An 18,068-nucleotide genomic window follows, 5' to 3' on the forward strand; every position below is an offset into this window, starting at 1 on the left:
AAGTCAGCTAAGTGTTGGATGTCTATGAGGTCCAGCCACTGCCTTAATCCCTTCTGTGACAGCATACATGACAACAGTGTGTCCCAAAATGCCCAGTGTGATGATTCGCCATGAAACCATTTATGAAAATAATATAGGTGAGAGAAAATCCAGTTGTGCCACACAATTTAATCAGATGCTTGAGATCAGCTAAATTAAGCAAATATTCTCTCAGGTCTGGACAGATTTTTCCAATTCTCCAATCAAATGGATCTATACATTTAAGGAAAATAGGAAAAATGACCACTGAAAATGCAATTTGAGACAACATTGTGATGTTCTTGTTAAAAAATAAGTGCAAGTGACTGATGAATCATAAATAACCTAACACTGTGTTTTCACATGTGTATATTGCAAATGTAAATGGCTAACACATACCATACTACTGCATCAACAAGTATTAACTGCAAACTCAAATGAGCTGAATCAAAAGCTAAAAGTGTACAATGGCCAAAGCTAAGTCACGGTTAACTTGTCCTTGAGATTATAGAGTGAGCTATCAAAGGGCAGGGAGCCAATACATGTCCGTGCACCACAATAACATGGCTTAAGGGAAAGAGTCTGTCCACCAGCCACTTCCTCCGTTCTGTCTTCCTTCACAAGACTATTGAACCTTCCAGAATAGTCATACGACAGCTCCTCCTCTGCTGCAATATCACGAGCTGCAAAAAGGGCCAATCTTGGAATCATGGAGTTAACACGAACAGGAACCATGTAGAGATTGGGATCGCAAGAATGGTTGAGGAAACGGCCAACGTTGCCAGTGTGGGTAGGGTCAACAAAAATCTGCAGTATTTCTCCAGTACTCAGGTGTTCTCTCAATGCGATGATATAGTTCATGTCGTCAGAGTTTTGGCACTGGATCCGCCTGCTGGCTTCCAGAAAACCAATGATTTCACCCCCATACTCGCAAACAAATCTTCCTTTCGTAATTGGTTCCTGTGTCCGAAGGCCCCATCCTTTCATTAACGTTCTGAACACCTGCAGTTTAAAGACAAGACCGTTTTGGACAAGTCTGTTCTTACAGGCCTCACTGCATTTACACATGATGTTACACTCAAAAACTGGCCTGGAGTAGCTTGTCTTATCTTTCAGGTCCACAAGGCACATGCTTTCATCATAAGCTCCTTTGAACCGTTGCAGGCAAGTGCATGTATCCGCCTTACAGGAAGCGGTTAAGCAGTCACATCCTGGAAGATTTATTTCCGTGGGATCAAGATCTTCTCCTGGCCCAGCCACATTTTCAGGCGTATACTGCTGGGACAAACACAAAACATCCTTAATGTGATTCTTCCCACAGCCTTCTGTTATCTGGCTTCTTCAAAGGGTCACTTTAAATGCTTTTTAGTGACCCTTTGAAGTCAAGGGGTCTTTCTATACTATTAAATGCTCAAATCAGTTGGTCACTATACCTATTAATATGCTCTCCAACTCTTCAAATTGTGTACCATGGTGCCATAGTAAAACTGAATGTTTAAGTATACCTAGTCCTACCTAAAATGCCTGTACTAAAAGCAAAAATCAAATATCTAACATAAAAGACGGACAGCATGTACATTCAGCAGAGCACGGATCGCTTTGCTGCTCCTCCTGGTATGAATCTATTTGCAGGCAATGTTTACCACATTAAAAGTTTTTTAAAAACATTATAGAAAAATAAAACAACAGGGATCCTCAATAATTCTAATCTTTATCAAGCACAGAAAGCTGAGCTGCATGAGTGCACATATTATCCCATCACCCCATGACCTGTAAAATAATGTTCACCTCTTCACTTGAATGTAAAATTACAACAGTGTGATCAGATAAACTTTGATTCCAATTTAGCAAGAGTTCATTACCCATTTCTAAACTGGGACTTGTGTGTCTCTTGACACAATCTTAACAAGCATGTGGCTAATTGACTTACGTAAATATGGGTTTCAGATAAATGCCCTTGGTCTATTACCGCTGGTCCCTGTGCTCCGTATGATGTGCTAATTGTGCTAAATGAAGTATAAAAGCAGGCCAGGCATATTAAATCCAGAAATAATGCTCTTTTCTTGAAATAGAAATAAGGGGTAAAAGTACAAGTCAAGAGTGTTTTATTGTCATATGTCCCGGATAGGGCAATGAAATTCTTACTTGCTGCAGCACAACAGAATATGTGAATATGTAAACATAGTACATAACGGAGGAAGAAAAAAAAAAGAAAAAGTTCGATAAATAACAAATATAGTGCAATCCGATCTTTCTGTCCTGGGCCTCCTCCATGGCCAGAGTGAGCCCCACCGCAAATTGGAGGAGCAGCACCTCATATTTCGCTTGGGTAGTTTACACCCCAGCAGTATGAACATTGACTTCTCCAATTTCAGGTAGTCCTTGCTTTCTCCCTCCGTCCCCTCCTCTTCCCAGCTCTCCCACAGACCACTGTCTCCGCCTCTTCCTTTCTTCTTCTTCCACCCCCCCACACAGCGGCTGTGGCTGAGGCAGCGACTACGATAGATCCCATAGACAGATCAAAGCAGGTGATGGACTGGGCAGTAGTCACAACTTTTTGTAGTCTTTTTCGCTTGTGGACATTCCAGTTGCCGAACCAGTCCACGATGCAACCAGTCAGGATGCTCTCTATCGTGCACCTGTAGAGGTTTAGGAGAATCCTCTTCGACATGCCGAAACTTCGTAATCTTCTCAGGAAGTAGAGTTGCTGATGTGCCTTCTTTATAATTGCATCGGTGTGCTGGGTCCAGGAAAGATCTTCGGATATATGCATGCCCAGGAATTTGACCCTCTCCACCATCATCCCATTGATGTGAACAGGACTGTGGGTCCTCATCCTTCCCCTACCACAGTCCACAATCAGTTCCTTGGTCTTACTGATGTTGAGAGCCAGGTGTTGTGTTGGCACCATTTGGTCAGTCAGTCGATATCACTTCTATACCCTGACTCGTTCCCATCTGTGATTCGTCCAACAACAGTGGTGTCGTTGGCGAACTTGATGATGGAGTTCACATTATGTCCGGCTACGCAGTCATGGGTATAGAGTGAGTAAAGCAGGGGCCTGAGCACGCAGCCTTGAGGTACTCCCATACTAATTGTTATTGAGGATGAAGTGTTTCCGCCAATTCGAACAGACTGTGGTCTGTGGATGAGGAAGTCGAGGCGTGCCTAACCAATTGCATATTTTCGTTAAATAATGTACAAAGGGTATTTACATGGTTTAATATATTTTCCTCCAGGACAAAATATATTTACTGAGTTTTGTAAATTATCACTATTAATGTCAGAAATTATTTTCTGTAGTTTTACCTGGTTTTGTCTGCAATTCAATCACAATTTATGCCGTTTATCTTGCAATTTAGATGGGGTGTTCAAAGTGAGATATATATGCACGCCTTTCTTTCCTGTGTGTCTGAATCTATAAATTGCTGCGGTTTTCTATGATACTTGAAGAATTCAAAAAGGAAACCAGAGGCAATCAGCTTGGCATTGGTGCTAAACGTGGAGAGTATACATTTCTTTTCTGCTGTTGCATGCAGCTGGGAGAAGCTAACACTTCTTTGCATCACTCTCTATTCAATCACTGTTATTTTCCTATCCCATATTTCTTTTGATACTTTTATGGACATCTGTTTTGGAGTGTTGCTGCATCAATTTACTTTTTGGGACTGAAGTTTGTTCTCAAGAAGGGTCTTGACCCGAAACGTCACCCATTCCTTCTCTCCAGAGATGCTGCCTGGCCCGCTGAGTTACTCCAGCATTTTGTATCTATCTCATGTAATTAGTTCCCCTGCCCTGTGGTCTTATGGCCTGCATCAGTAATAATGCTACCTCGCTCCAGCAGGATGTAGAAAATGGTCAATCGGACAGTTTAGATGCAGTACTCAAAACCATATAAAGTTGCTTCTCATGTATCTGTGGTTTATGACGTCAGAACTGATCGTTATCCCATGAATCAACAAGCAACCACCTGATGTTCAGACCACTTGGTGAAATGATCTTCAGACTGGAACCTGACTAACTAATCTGATCCTGAGGAGACTCAACCTCCTGAGCAGAGTGACACACGTGCTTGTCTGTACATTCTCCCCATGACCCGTGTGAGTTTCCTCCGGGATCTCCAGTTTCCAACCGCAGTCCAAAGACATACAGGTTTGTAGGTTAATTGGCTTGGTATAATTTTAAATTGTCCCTAGTGTGTGTAGGATAGTGTTAGTGTGCGGGGATCGCTGGTCAGCATGGACTCGGTGGGCCTGTTTCCACGCTGCATCTCCAAACTAAAAAAAACTAAACACGTCAGCTTCATCTAGGATCTGGGTATGCAAATCCATCTCAGTACTTTATTGAGGCCAGTCCTCCACGACCAGGCGTGCCTTATCAAAAAGCCATCTACTAAAAGCCATTCCACAGCTCTTCCCACTTAAGGGCCTGTCCCACTTTACGAGGTAATACACAAATTCTCCCGAGTTATTCATGAATTCCCCCACGTTTTCCCCTTGATTCAAGTCTGCAGAATGTTTGTAACGGGCCCGTAGGAGTCCGTAGTTATATCGTAGCGGCTCGTTATGCCAGTCGTAGGTACTCGGGGCATCAGGTAAGTCGGGACGTTTTTTCCAGCCTGATAAAAAATGTCCACGAGTAAAGAAAATAGTCGGGAGGATGCCCCGAGTACCTACGGCTGGTTTACGATATATCTACGGACTATTACGGATCCGTTACGAACATTCTGCAAGTTTGAATCAAGGGGAAAACTCGGGAGAATTTGTGAATAACTCGGGAGAATTCGTGATCATCTGCTTATCAAAACCACTAACCTGTATCAACCTATTATCTGTTGAGGGAGTCCAGAACCCGGGGCCAGATCTAAGAATAAAGAGGAGGCCATTTAAAAATGAGATGAGAAAAAACTTTTTCACCCAGAGTTATGAATTTGTGGAATTCTCTGCCACAGAAGGCAGTGGAGGCCAATTCAGATTTAGATAGAGCTCTTGGGGCTAGTGGAATCAAGGAGTATGGGGAGAAGGCAGGCACGGATTACTGATTGTGGATGATCAGCCATGATCACAATGAATGGCAGTGCTGGCACAAAGGGCCGAATGGCCTCCTCATCACCTATTTTCTACGTTTCTATTTTCTCTGTTTCTATAGGAACAACGTTATAACATTAGAAAAGGCGAAAAAACTGTTTACAAAGATCTTACTGAAGGATTCAAGTTATTAGGGCAGGCTAAATAAGCTGGATTGTCTTTTCCTTAGAGTGTAGGAGGCTGAGGGGTCAGTGCCGGATTTACGTATAAGCTAAACAAGCTATAGCTTAGGGCCCCCACTTTCTAGGGGGCCCCCCGAAAAAATTGATGGGCCTCGAGGTCTAGGGGGGCCTCCGGCCAAGGCAGAACACCTACCGTTCAACTCTGGGCGGCCCCCCTCTCTATCTCTCTCTCTCTCCATCTCCCCCCGCTATCCGTGTCCGGGCCGCCGAGCTCCTCATCCACCGGCACGGCAGGCCGCCTTGCACATGCGCACAACCACGGCCAGCACATCATCGGCCGCCCTGCGCATGCGCACTGCAACGGCAACTGGTCGGCGCTGGGCACTTTCTCCCTCGCTTTGAATTGTGGGAGATTTGGCCGCCATGGCTGTCCGGTCGTTGGGGGCCTCACAAGTGGAACAGCTTAGGGCCTCTCTTCATCTAAATCCGGCACTGTGAGGGGTGACCTCATCAAGGCATATGAAATCATGAAGAGCATGCATGAGGTTAACCTCCCTGGGGATAGAGCCTAAAACAAGAGGGCATGGGTTTAAGGTGAGAGGGCAATAATTTAAAAGGGACCTGAGGTCAACGTTTTCACACAGAGGGTGGGGCGTACATGGAATAAGCTGCCAGAGGAAATGGTAGAGGTGGGCACAATTAAAATATTTAAAAGAGACTTTGGCAATTATGGAAAGGTTTGGAAGAATATGGGCCAGGTTCAAGCTAATGGGACTAGCTCAGTTGGGCAACTTTGCCGGCATTGACAAGTTGGGGTGAAAGGGCTGTTTCCAAGGTGTCTATGATCCTGCCATTCAGAGTAAAGACAGTTCCCAACTCAAGCTCCCAATGTCCATTGTTCTTTTCCAGAAATTATTCAATGACCCAAGAAGAGAAAGAGGCAGAATGATCTGAATAAATTATAATTATAAAGGTGCAGATATAGTGAAGATACATCTGTTTGTGGGAGTGCAAAAACACAGTACACAAACACATAAATCTGGTTAGAACAAAGTTTCTTTACTTATTGGATAGTTAGAATATGGAACTCAGTGCCGCTGAATAAATGGAAAATAACTTGGGGGAAAGGTACAAAAGGCTATGTTGATAGGCTGAAATGATAAAAGTCCAAGAGGGTGCTCGGACACCACATCAATATAAGCTGTGAATAGGAACAGAGAAAAGGTAGTGTGGTAAGCCAGTTGATCCTTCAATCCATTCAGCAGTTCAACAAGATCATAGCTGATCTTCTATCTAAAAAAAATACAAATGACTGTTTCCCCGATGTTAAATCTTCTGAAATCCATTTTTTTGGTAAAAGATGCTTCTAACTAAAAAGCTAAATTACAATTCTTAAAGAAAAATTCCCTGGCTTGTCCACATTTTATATTGTAAATCTACATATAGGCCTGTGGAACCAGGTTTAATGTGGAGGGGGTAACCAATGAAAGTTGGGCAATCTGCTAAAATACAAATGTTTGCTCGGTTTAATTACAGTCATGTTTGTTTAAGGACAAACATGTGCTGCTAAGAGAGATTCCCAATGCAGCTCTGGAGATTTGACCATAACATTTAATTAGGTTACAATTCATTTGACATCCGACATGCAATGTTTCTCCACGATTTACTGTAATGTGAAACGTCAAATAAAAAACACACTTCCAACAAAAACATGATGAATAAAAATAACCTGACAAAAACATTAACACAATATTGTAACTTAGCACAAGCTAATGATAATAATAATAAATAATACAACAAAAGTAGATCAAATTCTATTCATTTAATTCTGTTCCAGAAAGCCAGCTTCAGGGAGACGGGCTGTTTTTAGAAGGAAACATTAAACTTGCCCGACACAAACCCAAAACACGTTGGCCTCAAAATTCAACTGTGTATTACTGTATTTTCAGAGTTATATGTGGAAATGTTTGTTCTGCTGGAGTTAAACACCGTATTTACAATTCCAGATCATTTTGCAGCAATGCTAAAATGGCACAAAACACTTTCTGGAAGGAGTCACTCTTGCTCCCCAAAATAAAGGGCAGCACGGTGGTGCAGCGGTAAAGTTGCGGCCTTACAGCGAATGCAGCGCCGGAAACCCAGGTTCGATCCCGAGTATGGGTGCGGTCTGTACGGAGTTAGTATGTTCTCCCCGTGACCTGCAAGTGTTTTCTCCGAGATCTTCAGTTTCCTCGCACACTCCAAAGACGTACAGGTATGTAGGTTAATTGGCTTGGTAAATGTACAAATTGTCCCTAGTGGGCGCTGGATAGTGTTAATAAACGGGGATCGCTGGTCGGCGTAGACCCGGTGGGCCAAAGGGCCTGTTTCCGCACTGTATCTCTAAACTAAACTAAACTAAAACTTTGTGGCACACAGATGGCATAATTTCTGGTGCAATGTTCCTTTGCAGGAAATGTGAATAATATAACCCTTACAGTTAGCATAACTAAATGATGCTGGGATAACATGGTCAGTACAGTATGGAATGAGAGTCCTTGAAGTCCCCTAGTTACTCACCTTTCTGGCCTCCCTCCCACGTACTGCACCCTACATCAATCATCCCCCTTCCTGCCTCCCACCATTTCCAAAGTCGTTTATCCAATCTCAAATTCCCAATCACACGCAAGATCCAATCTGCCATTTCACAACCCTCCCAACTCAACCCAACTCCCTGAAACCCCTTGAATCCTGATTCCCCCACAACCGCTGGTCCAATCTTCCTCTCCATCAATCCCACTGATTTAATCACAATTCAAGTACAGTTTGAGTGAGTTCAAGTACAGAATATAAACGGATTCTTAACCACTAACAGAGTGCTGATCTAGAGATCTGATCATATGGCATTCAATTATAAAACAATTAGTCACATTGCAATTATGTGACACAGCTCATGCAATATTTTTCCTCTGACTTCAGTCACAAGCAGCACATTTTCTAAGCCCCTGCTCATTTACACAATGTTTAGGTATCAGGTATAAATAACATTTGTAAGACCCCAGTCAGCAATATGGTCTACGTCCCACTGCAACACCAGCTGAGAATAACCATTTTCTGCACTAAAATTTCTCAGATGTTATATGTTATTTGCTGACCTAAACTCTACTTTCTTGCAGCATTTGTTTTCCTCCCTCTCCAGTAGTTTGTTCCCTCTCCCACCTCCAGTTTATATTGCTTCTCTTGCCCTGATTTGTTATTTTTAAACTCTCTACTTCCTTCCAATGGGTTCTATTGTTCTCTTAACAATATGAGGTATCGATGCAACTCATCTTGAGGACTATAGGGTGATTTCACGAAAGGTCACTGGATCATAGATCCTCACCCACGTGACCGCAAACTTTAACTGGGGTACAAACGTCACTTCCAGTACATGTTATTGATGCTAGAAACGCGAACTTTCAAACCTGTTAAAAACTGCGAAAACGGCCCGTTTTTGAGCTGTAAATAACTGTGCCAGTCCAGGGGGACCGTGAGACACAGCTATCTTACTTTAGAGTCCAGAAGATAAAGAAAAACGAAGGTAAAGACAAGAGAGAGCTGAAGGGAAAATAACAGCGGAAGTTGTTGGCCGTGCAGATATAAAGATCGAAAATATCGGGAATTATCGCGTTTGCTCACTGCATTTCATCAAAACATCAATAATGCCTTAGTTTTGATGAAATGCAGTGAGCAAACACGATAATTCCCGATATTTTCGATCTCTGCATAGGGCTTCCACTCAAAGCCATTGGCTCAAGAGACAAGAATGCAACCAGCTGAGCAAAAGCCGATTCTTGAATGCACAGTGACTGCAATTAAACTTAATGGTAGATAGACACAGGAGATTACAAATGCTGGAATCTGGAGCATTAAAAAAACAAACTGAGGAAGAAAGTCAGGCAGCATCGGTAGAGGGAAAGGAATGGTCAACTCCTTGGGTCAAGCCAATACACCAGAGTAACATATCCCTTTCCTAAATTCTGGGAGATGAGATACAAATGCAAGTTCTTCCTCTTCTTGAAGGCAGATTTTCTTTTAGTATACATTACCACTTGCAGTTTTCATACTAACACTACAGCAATCTGTCACTACAATGCTCTCCATATAGTCAAGTCTAAATTTTTACACAACTTTATCTCAGACAGTGCAGATGCAGTCCATGTATTAATTCTTCTAAACTTCTAATCAGTGCAATGTTTTGTTTTCCCTTTCATCTCCAGACTCCTCGTAAGCATCACTACTACCTCATGGCTAGAGCTATCAAAGTCCTCCATCTTCTATTAGTAGCTCAGAGTCACCAACAACACCCAAACACTTTGTTATTGCCTTTCAAGATAAGTAACGGTGATCAATAAGATGTCCCACAGGCCAACTCAACAACAGTTGGTCATAGATGATGATCCACATTATATGGAAAATTGTCAGTGCATGGGTAGATGCCGAATATTATTACATTCATTAACTCATCACCCTTATTCTTTTCTGGCCGGGAAGGGTGTTTCATGTAGAAATACTTTATTATACTTTTAATTTCTCCTTTATTCATAGCAAAAGGATTTGAGTATAGGAGCAGGGAGGTTCTACTGCAGTTGTACAGGGTCTTGGTGAGACCACACCTGGAGTATTGCGCACAGTTTTGGTCTCCTAATCTGAGGAAAGACATTCTTACATAGAAACATAGAAACATAGAAAGTAGGTGCGAGAGTAGACCACCAGGTCCGTCGAGCCCGCACCGCCATTCGCTCATGGCTGAACACTAAACAGACACACTTACCCACAAACAGTAGACACAAGACACAGAACACAAGACACTACCCTCCCCTTTATACCGCTATCACCCCTCTCCACCCCAAGAACCTCGTGATCTCCTGGGGGAGGCAAAAAAACGGATAAAAACCCAGGTCCAATTCGGGAATAAAATCCGGGAAATTCCTCTCCGACCCCAATCCAGGCGATCGACACTTGTCCAGGAGATCACTCAGGTCTTACTATACTAACCATACCTAGGTCCATATCCCTGCCCTCTCCCCGTAGCCCCTTATCCCCTTGGCAGCTAAAAAACCATCTATTTTAGTCTTAAATATATTTAAAGTTTCTGCTTCCACTGCTCCCTGGGGCAGTGAATTCCATAAATTAACCACCCTCTGGGTGAAGAAGTTCTTCCTCATCTCAGTTTTAAAAGAGCCCCCCCTTATTCTGCAACTATGTCCCCTAGTTCTAGTTTCCCCGATCATTGGGAACATCCTCGGTGCATCCACCCGATCAAGGCCCCTCACGATCTTATATGTTTCAATGAGATCGCCTCTCATTCTTCTAAACTCCAAAGAGTAGAGTTCCAGCCTACTTAACCTTTCCTCATATGTCAATCCCCTCATTGCAGGAATTAATCTTGTAAACCTTCTTGCCATAGAGGGAGTACAGAGAAGGTTCACCAGACTGATTCCGGGGATGTCAGGACTTTCATATGAAGAAAGACTGGATAGACTCGGCTTGTACTCGCTAGAATTTAGAAGATTGAGGGGGGGATCTTATAGAAACTTACAAAATTCTTAAGGGGTTGGACAGGCTAGATGCAGGAAGATTGTTCCCGATGTTGGGGAAGTCCAGAACAAGGGGTCACAGTTTAAGGATAAAGGAGAAATCTTTTAGGACCGAGATGAGGAAAACTTTTTTTCACACAGAGAGTGGTGAATCTGTGGAATTCTCTCCCGCAGAAGGTAGTTGAGGCCAGTTCATTGGCTATATTTAAGAGGGAGTTAGATGTGGCCCTTGTGGCTAAAGGGGTCAGGGGGTATGGAGAGAAGGCAGGTACAGGATACTGAGTTGGATGATCAGCCATGATCATATTGAATGGCGGTGCAGGCTCGAAGGGCCGAATGGCCTACTCCTGCACCTATTTTCTATGTTTCTATGTTTCTATGACATGTCAAGTCATAAGAGATAAGAACAATTCTAGAAATGTTTTTTTTTAAATATTTTTAGTCTGGAATTGAAACTATTGCAAGTGGCATTTAGCACCATCTGGTGTCTGAAACCTACACTGAAGTATTACATAGCCATTCCTCGTCACTCCAGCAGGACCAAAAGCATCAATGGAAGTATCCACCACTGTCACCGACTTAACTGCCATTTGGCAGAAGCATATGGGGGGAAACAAAGCTGATATCTGCAGCTCATTACACCAGAGGAATCCAGTGAAGCACTGGGCTGCACCATTCTCATGAAACTCCAATCTAGCACAGTTCGATTTGTTTTTTCTGCACTATCTGAAGTAACCTCACTCTCCAGCTTGGTTTTGCACCAAGGAGATAGAGTCATACAGTCATAGAATCATACAGCGTGGAAACAGCCCCTTCGGTCCAATTTGCCCACACCAGCCAACATGTCCCATCTACACTAGTCCCACCTGCTTGCGTATGTCCCAAATCCTTCTAAACCTGTCCTATCCATGTACCTGTCTGAATGTTTCTTAAATGTTGCGATAGTACCTGCCTCAACTACCTCCTCCGACAGCTTGTTCCATACACCGACAACCATTTGTGTGAAAAGGTTACCCCTCAGGTTCCTATTAATCTTTCCCTCTCTCCTTACCTTAATCTTTCCCCCTTCACCTTCGATATCTTTTTTTATCTCTGCTCCTAACTCACACTACTGTTGTTGAAATGTCTATTTATGAATTTTCACTTCAATTATATTGTTGGAGTTTAAATGGCCACCACCACCTTGTTGACCACTCAGACTGCAAACCAATAAAATACCACAGTCTGGACTCTGGCCCACACAGAGTCTTGCTCACCTACCGAAATGATCGTCATCAAATTTCACACACTATATGCCCTTATGTATAATTCACCATCCTTATCCCCATACACCATTCCCTCCACAGCCTTCCACTTTCCACAGTGCTCAGACCCAGGTGATGCCCAATCGAACTGGTCTACTGTGTTTCAAATAAACATATGAATTTGTAGCAGGACTAATCAGTTTCCTCTCGTGTCTATGTGGTAATTTAATAAGAGAATGTCTCTGCCCAAGCCCAGCAACCTTTCGTCTATTTGCTGATTCAGAGTCTATTTCCTCTGCCACAAAAATAATAAAAACTCTGCTTCCACCATCCTTTGCGGAAGTGAGTTCTATAGACTCATGACCTATTTCTCTGTTCAACAATTGGTAGCTGTGTCTTCAATAACCTTGTTTCCACACTTATGTTCCCATTTTGCTTTGTCTGAGCCCCTGGTTACCTCAACGTCCCAGCCTGTTATTATCGCCACCTCTTTGTCCCCCACTCGACTCCATTCAGCAATCCATCCCTCTTTACCTGAATCCATCTACCACCTGCCAGCTCTCATTTTACTCCCCTCACCTCCACACACAAAGGGACGCACTGTTGGGGATGGTGGTGGAGACGGATACAATAGTAGCATTTAAGAGACTTTTGGATAGGAATATGGATATGCAGGAAATGGAGGGGTATAGATTATGTGCAGGCAAACAAGAGTTGGTTTTGGCATCAGACATTGTGTGCCAAAGAGCGGGTTCCTCATGTTCCTCACTTGGCTGCCTGTAAGGGCAGTAGAGTGGTGCAGCAGTAGAGTTGCTGCTTTACAGCGCCAGAGACCCAAGATCAATCCTAACTATGAGTGCTGTCTGCACGGAGTTTGTACGTTTTCCCTGTGACCACATGGGGTTTCTCCGGGTGCTCCGGTTTCCTCCCGCATTCCAAAGACGTGCAGGTTTGTAGATTAATTGGCTTCTACAAATTGTCCCTAGAATGCAGGATAGAATAATATACGGGTGATCACTCTCTGTGTGAAAAACTTGCCCCTCGGTCTCCTTTTAAATCTTTTCTCCTCACCTTAAAACTCTGCCCTTTGTTTCAGACTCTGCTACTCTGATGAAGAGATTGTGGCTATTCACCTTAGCTCCTCATAATTTAAAAAACCTCTGCAAGGTCCCATCCAGCTTCCTATACTCCAGGTTAAAAAAGACCCAGCTTATCCTTATAACTCAAACCCTCTGATAACATCCTTGTAAATCTTCTTTTGCATCATTTCTAGTTTAATTTGGACCTTGTCAGTTTAAAGTGGAACTAATTTAATAGATTTTCAGGTGATGTACTGAATGGTCAGGTTTGCTGCTCCAATCTAAGTAATATCACTTCATTAACATTAATCCATTAATATTATTTGGCTCAAGTGCTTTCCCAGATTAGAAGAGCAATACTTATCCTCAATTAGTTGCCCTCTAGCATCTAATTCTCAAAATGGTCAACTGACCATTTTTTTGGTTTTCATTCTTTAGCTCCATGCACACATATTTAATGATTGTAAACTTTTAATCCCCTGCATCTACCTTCCTTGAAACATATTGCAGCACAAGTGAACTGCCTTTAAAAAGCAAACTCTGCACACTGCCATCACAGTCCAGATCATGTGCCACAGCAACAGAACTTGACTTCAAATCACCAGCATTCCATAGCTTTACTAAATGCACCCATTATTAATTGAACTTTTTCTTGAAAATTGTCTGGAATGGAGTTTGAAATCTACCAATGCTTCAGCAAATCTACTATATTTTAAGCTTGAATACATTTCACACATTCAGGTGTCAATCCAAGGCTGTGGGGAACTTTTGCCTTCAAATCAGAGAATTGTGGATTCATCATTTGGGCATAATGGCAAGCAAAGGGATAGTTTAGTTTAAAGATACAGCCCCTTTATCCCATTGTGTCCATGCTGCCCATTGATCACCCATTCACACTAGTTCTATGTTATCCCACTTACTCATGCACTACCCACACACTAGGGGCAAATTTAAAGGGGTCAATTAATCCTCAAACCCACTGTCACAGAGAGATGGTGCAAACTCCACAGACAGCATCCGAGGTAGAGATCGGACCCAGTGCTTTGGCGGTGTGAGGCAGCAGCTGTCTCAGCTGTGCCACTGCCTTTCAGAGCAGACATCAGATTAGCCTCACTAACATGAGTCAAATGCAATCATAGGGCTGGCAGACCCATTGGAAACAGATTGTGGATTATCTAAAAAAAAGCAGAATAAATAAATAACCTGATGGTTAATTAAAGAAGGTAAATATTTGTGCAATTGGAATCTCTTAACCAACCCAAGATAATTTGTTCACAGGCTCATTGTTGACGAGAAAATTTTCCATTAATCCATTTCGAGGAATCCCAAGATTCTTATGTCCAAAATTATTTTTTTAATGACAGGAGAATATTTATTCCCAGTGGTCTACCTAAAAGTTTACTTCAGGCAGTGATCATTGCTAAATTTGCTTTTTATTAATTTGATCCTCTGATCCTTGTCTTACCCACATATTTATTTCAAAGAATATCGCAGATCTGCTATTTTCATGCACTATCCACTTGTCCATGTGTGTATGATCATTTCTCAGAAGCCACCTTGAATAGCCCCAAGTGGGTGAAATTCACCTTTGACAGAAGTGGATCTGTCTATCAATATTGCCCGCCCTTGTTCTTGTTTTACTGTTCTCGCAGAAGATGGCACAACAATTTGCAGAAAAGACGAAAAGTGATGGCAAAAAATAACTGTCACGATTTACCATTCAACATGTCTCTAGAGTTTCCTTCCTGTCCCCCATGCTAAAGGTTTTTATGTATTGCTTTCATTGTTGAGCAGAACTGATGTGATGATCAAGGTGTGGTCTGACACTAACCAGAGCCCAGCTCAGGATTACTAATATAAAAATGATGCTGGAAACACTCAGCAGGTAGCAACCGTAGAAATATAAACTACTAGACCAAGTGGGACACGTTGGGTCCCTGTCACATGGAAGGCCTGGTCCCCTAACGCAACCAGTTCCTCCAACCCACAGCCCCCTCGGGAGGCCTAATCCACCACTCACCCGCTCCCCTAACGCAACCCGTTCCCCTAAAACAAAATTCCACCACTCGCCCAAAGGCCCCAACTTTGCAGCGGCGGCTCATTTCCCCTTATTCACCCTCCCTCATTTTAAACTTTAAAAAAAATACTGCCGGAAAAAAAATGGATTTCACTTGCCGCCAGGACTCAGTGTCCTGTGATTGCAACATTGTTGCGGGCAGGGCCTGCAGGGATTTGGATTTTTGACACTAAGAAGTTAAGTGAAAAGTCAAATGTTTAAAGTTTTAAATGTGAATAATGCAAAATATACCATTAATCTGAAGGAAACTTGATACACCACACCACAGGACAATGGTGGGTAAGGTGGTCCAAAAATTGTAGCACTATCGAGTACGGTTTTGGTGTAATTCAGGGCATGAATCGCACGCACGCACACGAGCAAGATGAGTTTTAGGAATATGCATATATAGATGTTATCGTTCCAGGTTCGAGACTTTTTCGCTGACAAGTGACACCAGCAGTTTTATTTTTGAATTTCATGTCTGCATTTCTTTCCACTTTCAGGTTGATAATCAAAATCAACATTTAAGGACGGTTTTGTAGATCAAGGTTCAAGTACACTTCAATCAAAAAATTGAAAGCTTTGCAGCAGAAAATTGTATTTTTGAAATTAGATGCCTGTGACATGTGCGGCAGCAGGAGATAGGACTGTTCAGTGTACTTATGTAATTTTATCGCCACCAATACGTGGTGACAATTGTGTACTGCCTAAGCGAGGTCTGCTACATAATTTTACTGGGTTGTATGCAAAACAAAGCATTTCACTATCTAGTAACTCACTACCTATAATAAAGTATCATTAAATTGAATCATTATTGTTTCGAATTAACTATTACGTGTGACAATGTAACGCAATGGATGAAGGCTGCAGATAGTGGTGAACATGGCCCAGTCCATCACGGGTATAGATTCCTCCACATGATCAAGGAATCTATAGGAAACACTGGCTCAAGAAGCCAACTAATATCAATCAAAGACCAACACCACCTGACCATGCTCTCATCAATTCCGTTTTTGCTTGCTGTTACTATTGATATGACCTCCAGGTTCAAGAACAGCTTCTTCCCATTCACCATCAGGCACTTGCACCACTCTGCCCAATACTATCTCAGCAATAAACTACGATGGACTTTGGACTGCGAAAATCGCACTATCGTGACATCGTTTACCTGAATACTGATAATTTATTGTACCTTCCATTTGTGCTGTTGCGTTTAATGTGTATGTAAAGCTGGAGCACGTATGAATTCAATGGTTCTGCCTGGATGCACATGACTCTTGACTCCCTTGACACACAAGTGTAAGAGACCTCGGGAGTGTTCTTTCTCTCCAAAGATGCTGCCTGTCCCACTGAGTTACTTCAGCATGTTGTGTCTATCTTGAGTGTAATAAATGCTGCTCTACCTGCACGGGAGGCAACCCCTCATCATCCACTCCGTTAATGACCGGCACTGGCAGGTTCTCCAGGCCGCAGCAGATGTCAGAGGCCAAGACCCGGCCTGAGCCGATTGCCCGGGGACTGGAAGCAATCATTGCACTCAACAGTGGCAGCCGTGCAGGGGAAACGGTGCGGACTCCAACTCCTCGCTCGGACCCTGGGCCCTGGGCTCTCCCCACTCCTCACTCCTCTCTCCTCACTCTAACCTCCACCCCTTACTCCTCTCTCCTCCATCTTCTCCCTCCTCCACCAGCGCTGCCAATCCGGTAAGTGGGCGGGGGTTTCTGCGAAGGGGCGGCGCCAAGCGCTCCCTCTCCCGGCCGGAGGTCGCCATTGACAGTCCAGTTCCCCAGACATGGCTGGTGACTGAGGGCAAGGACAAAGGCCAGGTTATGTGTTGTTTTACTGACAGCAAAACTAATATAAAATATTAGTTTTATATTAATATAAATTAATATAACAGCCCCCCCTTAACTAGTGGTCTAAAGACCACTAGCAGGCAAAGGTTTAATATGGGCGAATTACAGGAGGTTTGAAGAATGTTTTGAACACACTGCTTGAGCAACTGGTGGAGGTATGTACTCTCACAGTTTCCATGAAGTATTTAGATGACCACTTGAAAGTCCTGCAGCACACTGGATGTAGGCCAAGGGCTGGGAAAATGGGATTTTCCACACTGATAAAAAAAATGTTTCTTGTCATTTCAATATTTAGTGGCAGGAAAATTGTGCTCCTATGAAATATACCCTTTGCGTATTGATTGTGTTGATTGTCATCATGTATAAACTTCGCTGACTGGATAGCACGCAACAAAGAGTTTTTCACTGTACCTCAGTAAATGCGACAATGATAATAAACTAAACTAAACTGTTATTCAAGTAATTTGAAATGTTAAGAGTTACAGCATGGAAACAGGCCCTTCAGTCCACCCACCAACCATCGATCGACCATTCACACAAGTTCTATGTTATCCTACTTTCCCATTCACTTTCAACACAGTAGGGGCAATTTACAGAGGCCAATTAATCTGCAAGTCTTTGGGACGTGGGAGGAATCCGCACAGAGGAATCCCATACGGTCACAGAGAATATGTGAAAACTCCACGCAGACAGCATTTTCCTACAGCAAGGTGACCAAAACTGAACACAAATGTGGCCTCACCAACATCTTGTACAACTGCAACATAACATCCCAATTTATATACTCATTACCCTGACTGATGAATGCCAATGTGCCGAAAGCATTCTTGACTATCCTATCTACCTGTGATCCACTTTTAAGGAACAGTGTACCTGCACTCTTAGATCTCTCTGCTCTACAACTCTCCCCAGAGCCCCATCACTGATTAAGATCCTGTTGTAACCTATGATAACCATCTTTGCTATCTACAATATGTCAGAATGTTAGAGTGCCACTTAGTAATCATTTGTCCAAATCGTTGATATAAACCACAAACAGCAATGG

The 18,068-nt window shown here is 42.9% G+C and overlaps 1 protein-coding gene across 2 annotated transcripts; it reads right to left on the reverse strand.

Annotated features, from left to right (window-relative positions):
• Positions 1-150: 150 nt before the first annotated feature.
• LOC116983147 (histone-lysine N-methyltransferase SETMAR) lies at positions 151-16,829 on the reverse strand. 2 transcript variants are annotated; one of them, XM_033036764.1, is made up of 2 exons: positions 16,571-16,829; positions 151-1,293 (listed from the first exon to the last, which is right to left on the reverse strand). In XM_033036764.1, the coding sequence occupies exons 1-2, from the start codon at positions 16,697-16,699 to the stop codon at positions 496-498; spliced, it is 927 nt and encodes a 308-aa protein (XP_032892655.1). In that variant the 5' UTR covers positions 16,700-16,829; the 3' UTR covers positions 151-495. The 2 variants fall into 2 exon arrangements, with proteins under 2 accessions (XP_032892655.1, XP_032892654.1); XM_033036763.1 differs by having other exon boundaries at positions 151-1,296.
• Between the last annotated feature and the right edge of the window lie 1,239 nt (positions 16,830-18,068).

This window comes from Amblyraja radiata, chromosome 18 (genome assembly GCF_010909765.2).
Source record: "Amblyraja radiata isolate CabotCenter1 chromosome 18, sAmbRad1.1.pri, whole genome shotgun sequence".
NCBI lineage: Eukaryota > Metazoa > Chordata > Chondrichthyes > Rajiformes > Rajidae > Amblyraja > Amblyraja radiata.

Coding starts and splice junctions, on each gene's coding strand:
- LOC116983147 (XM_033036763.1), bottom strand. CDS start 16,699: ATGATTGCTTCCAGTCCCCGGGCAATCGGCTCAGGCCGGGTCTTGGCC. Junction 1,297..16,570: donor AGGGGTTGCCTCCCGTGCAG/GTAGAGCAGCAT, acceptor TGTTTGTCCCAG/CAGTATACGCCTGAAAATGT.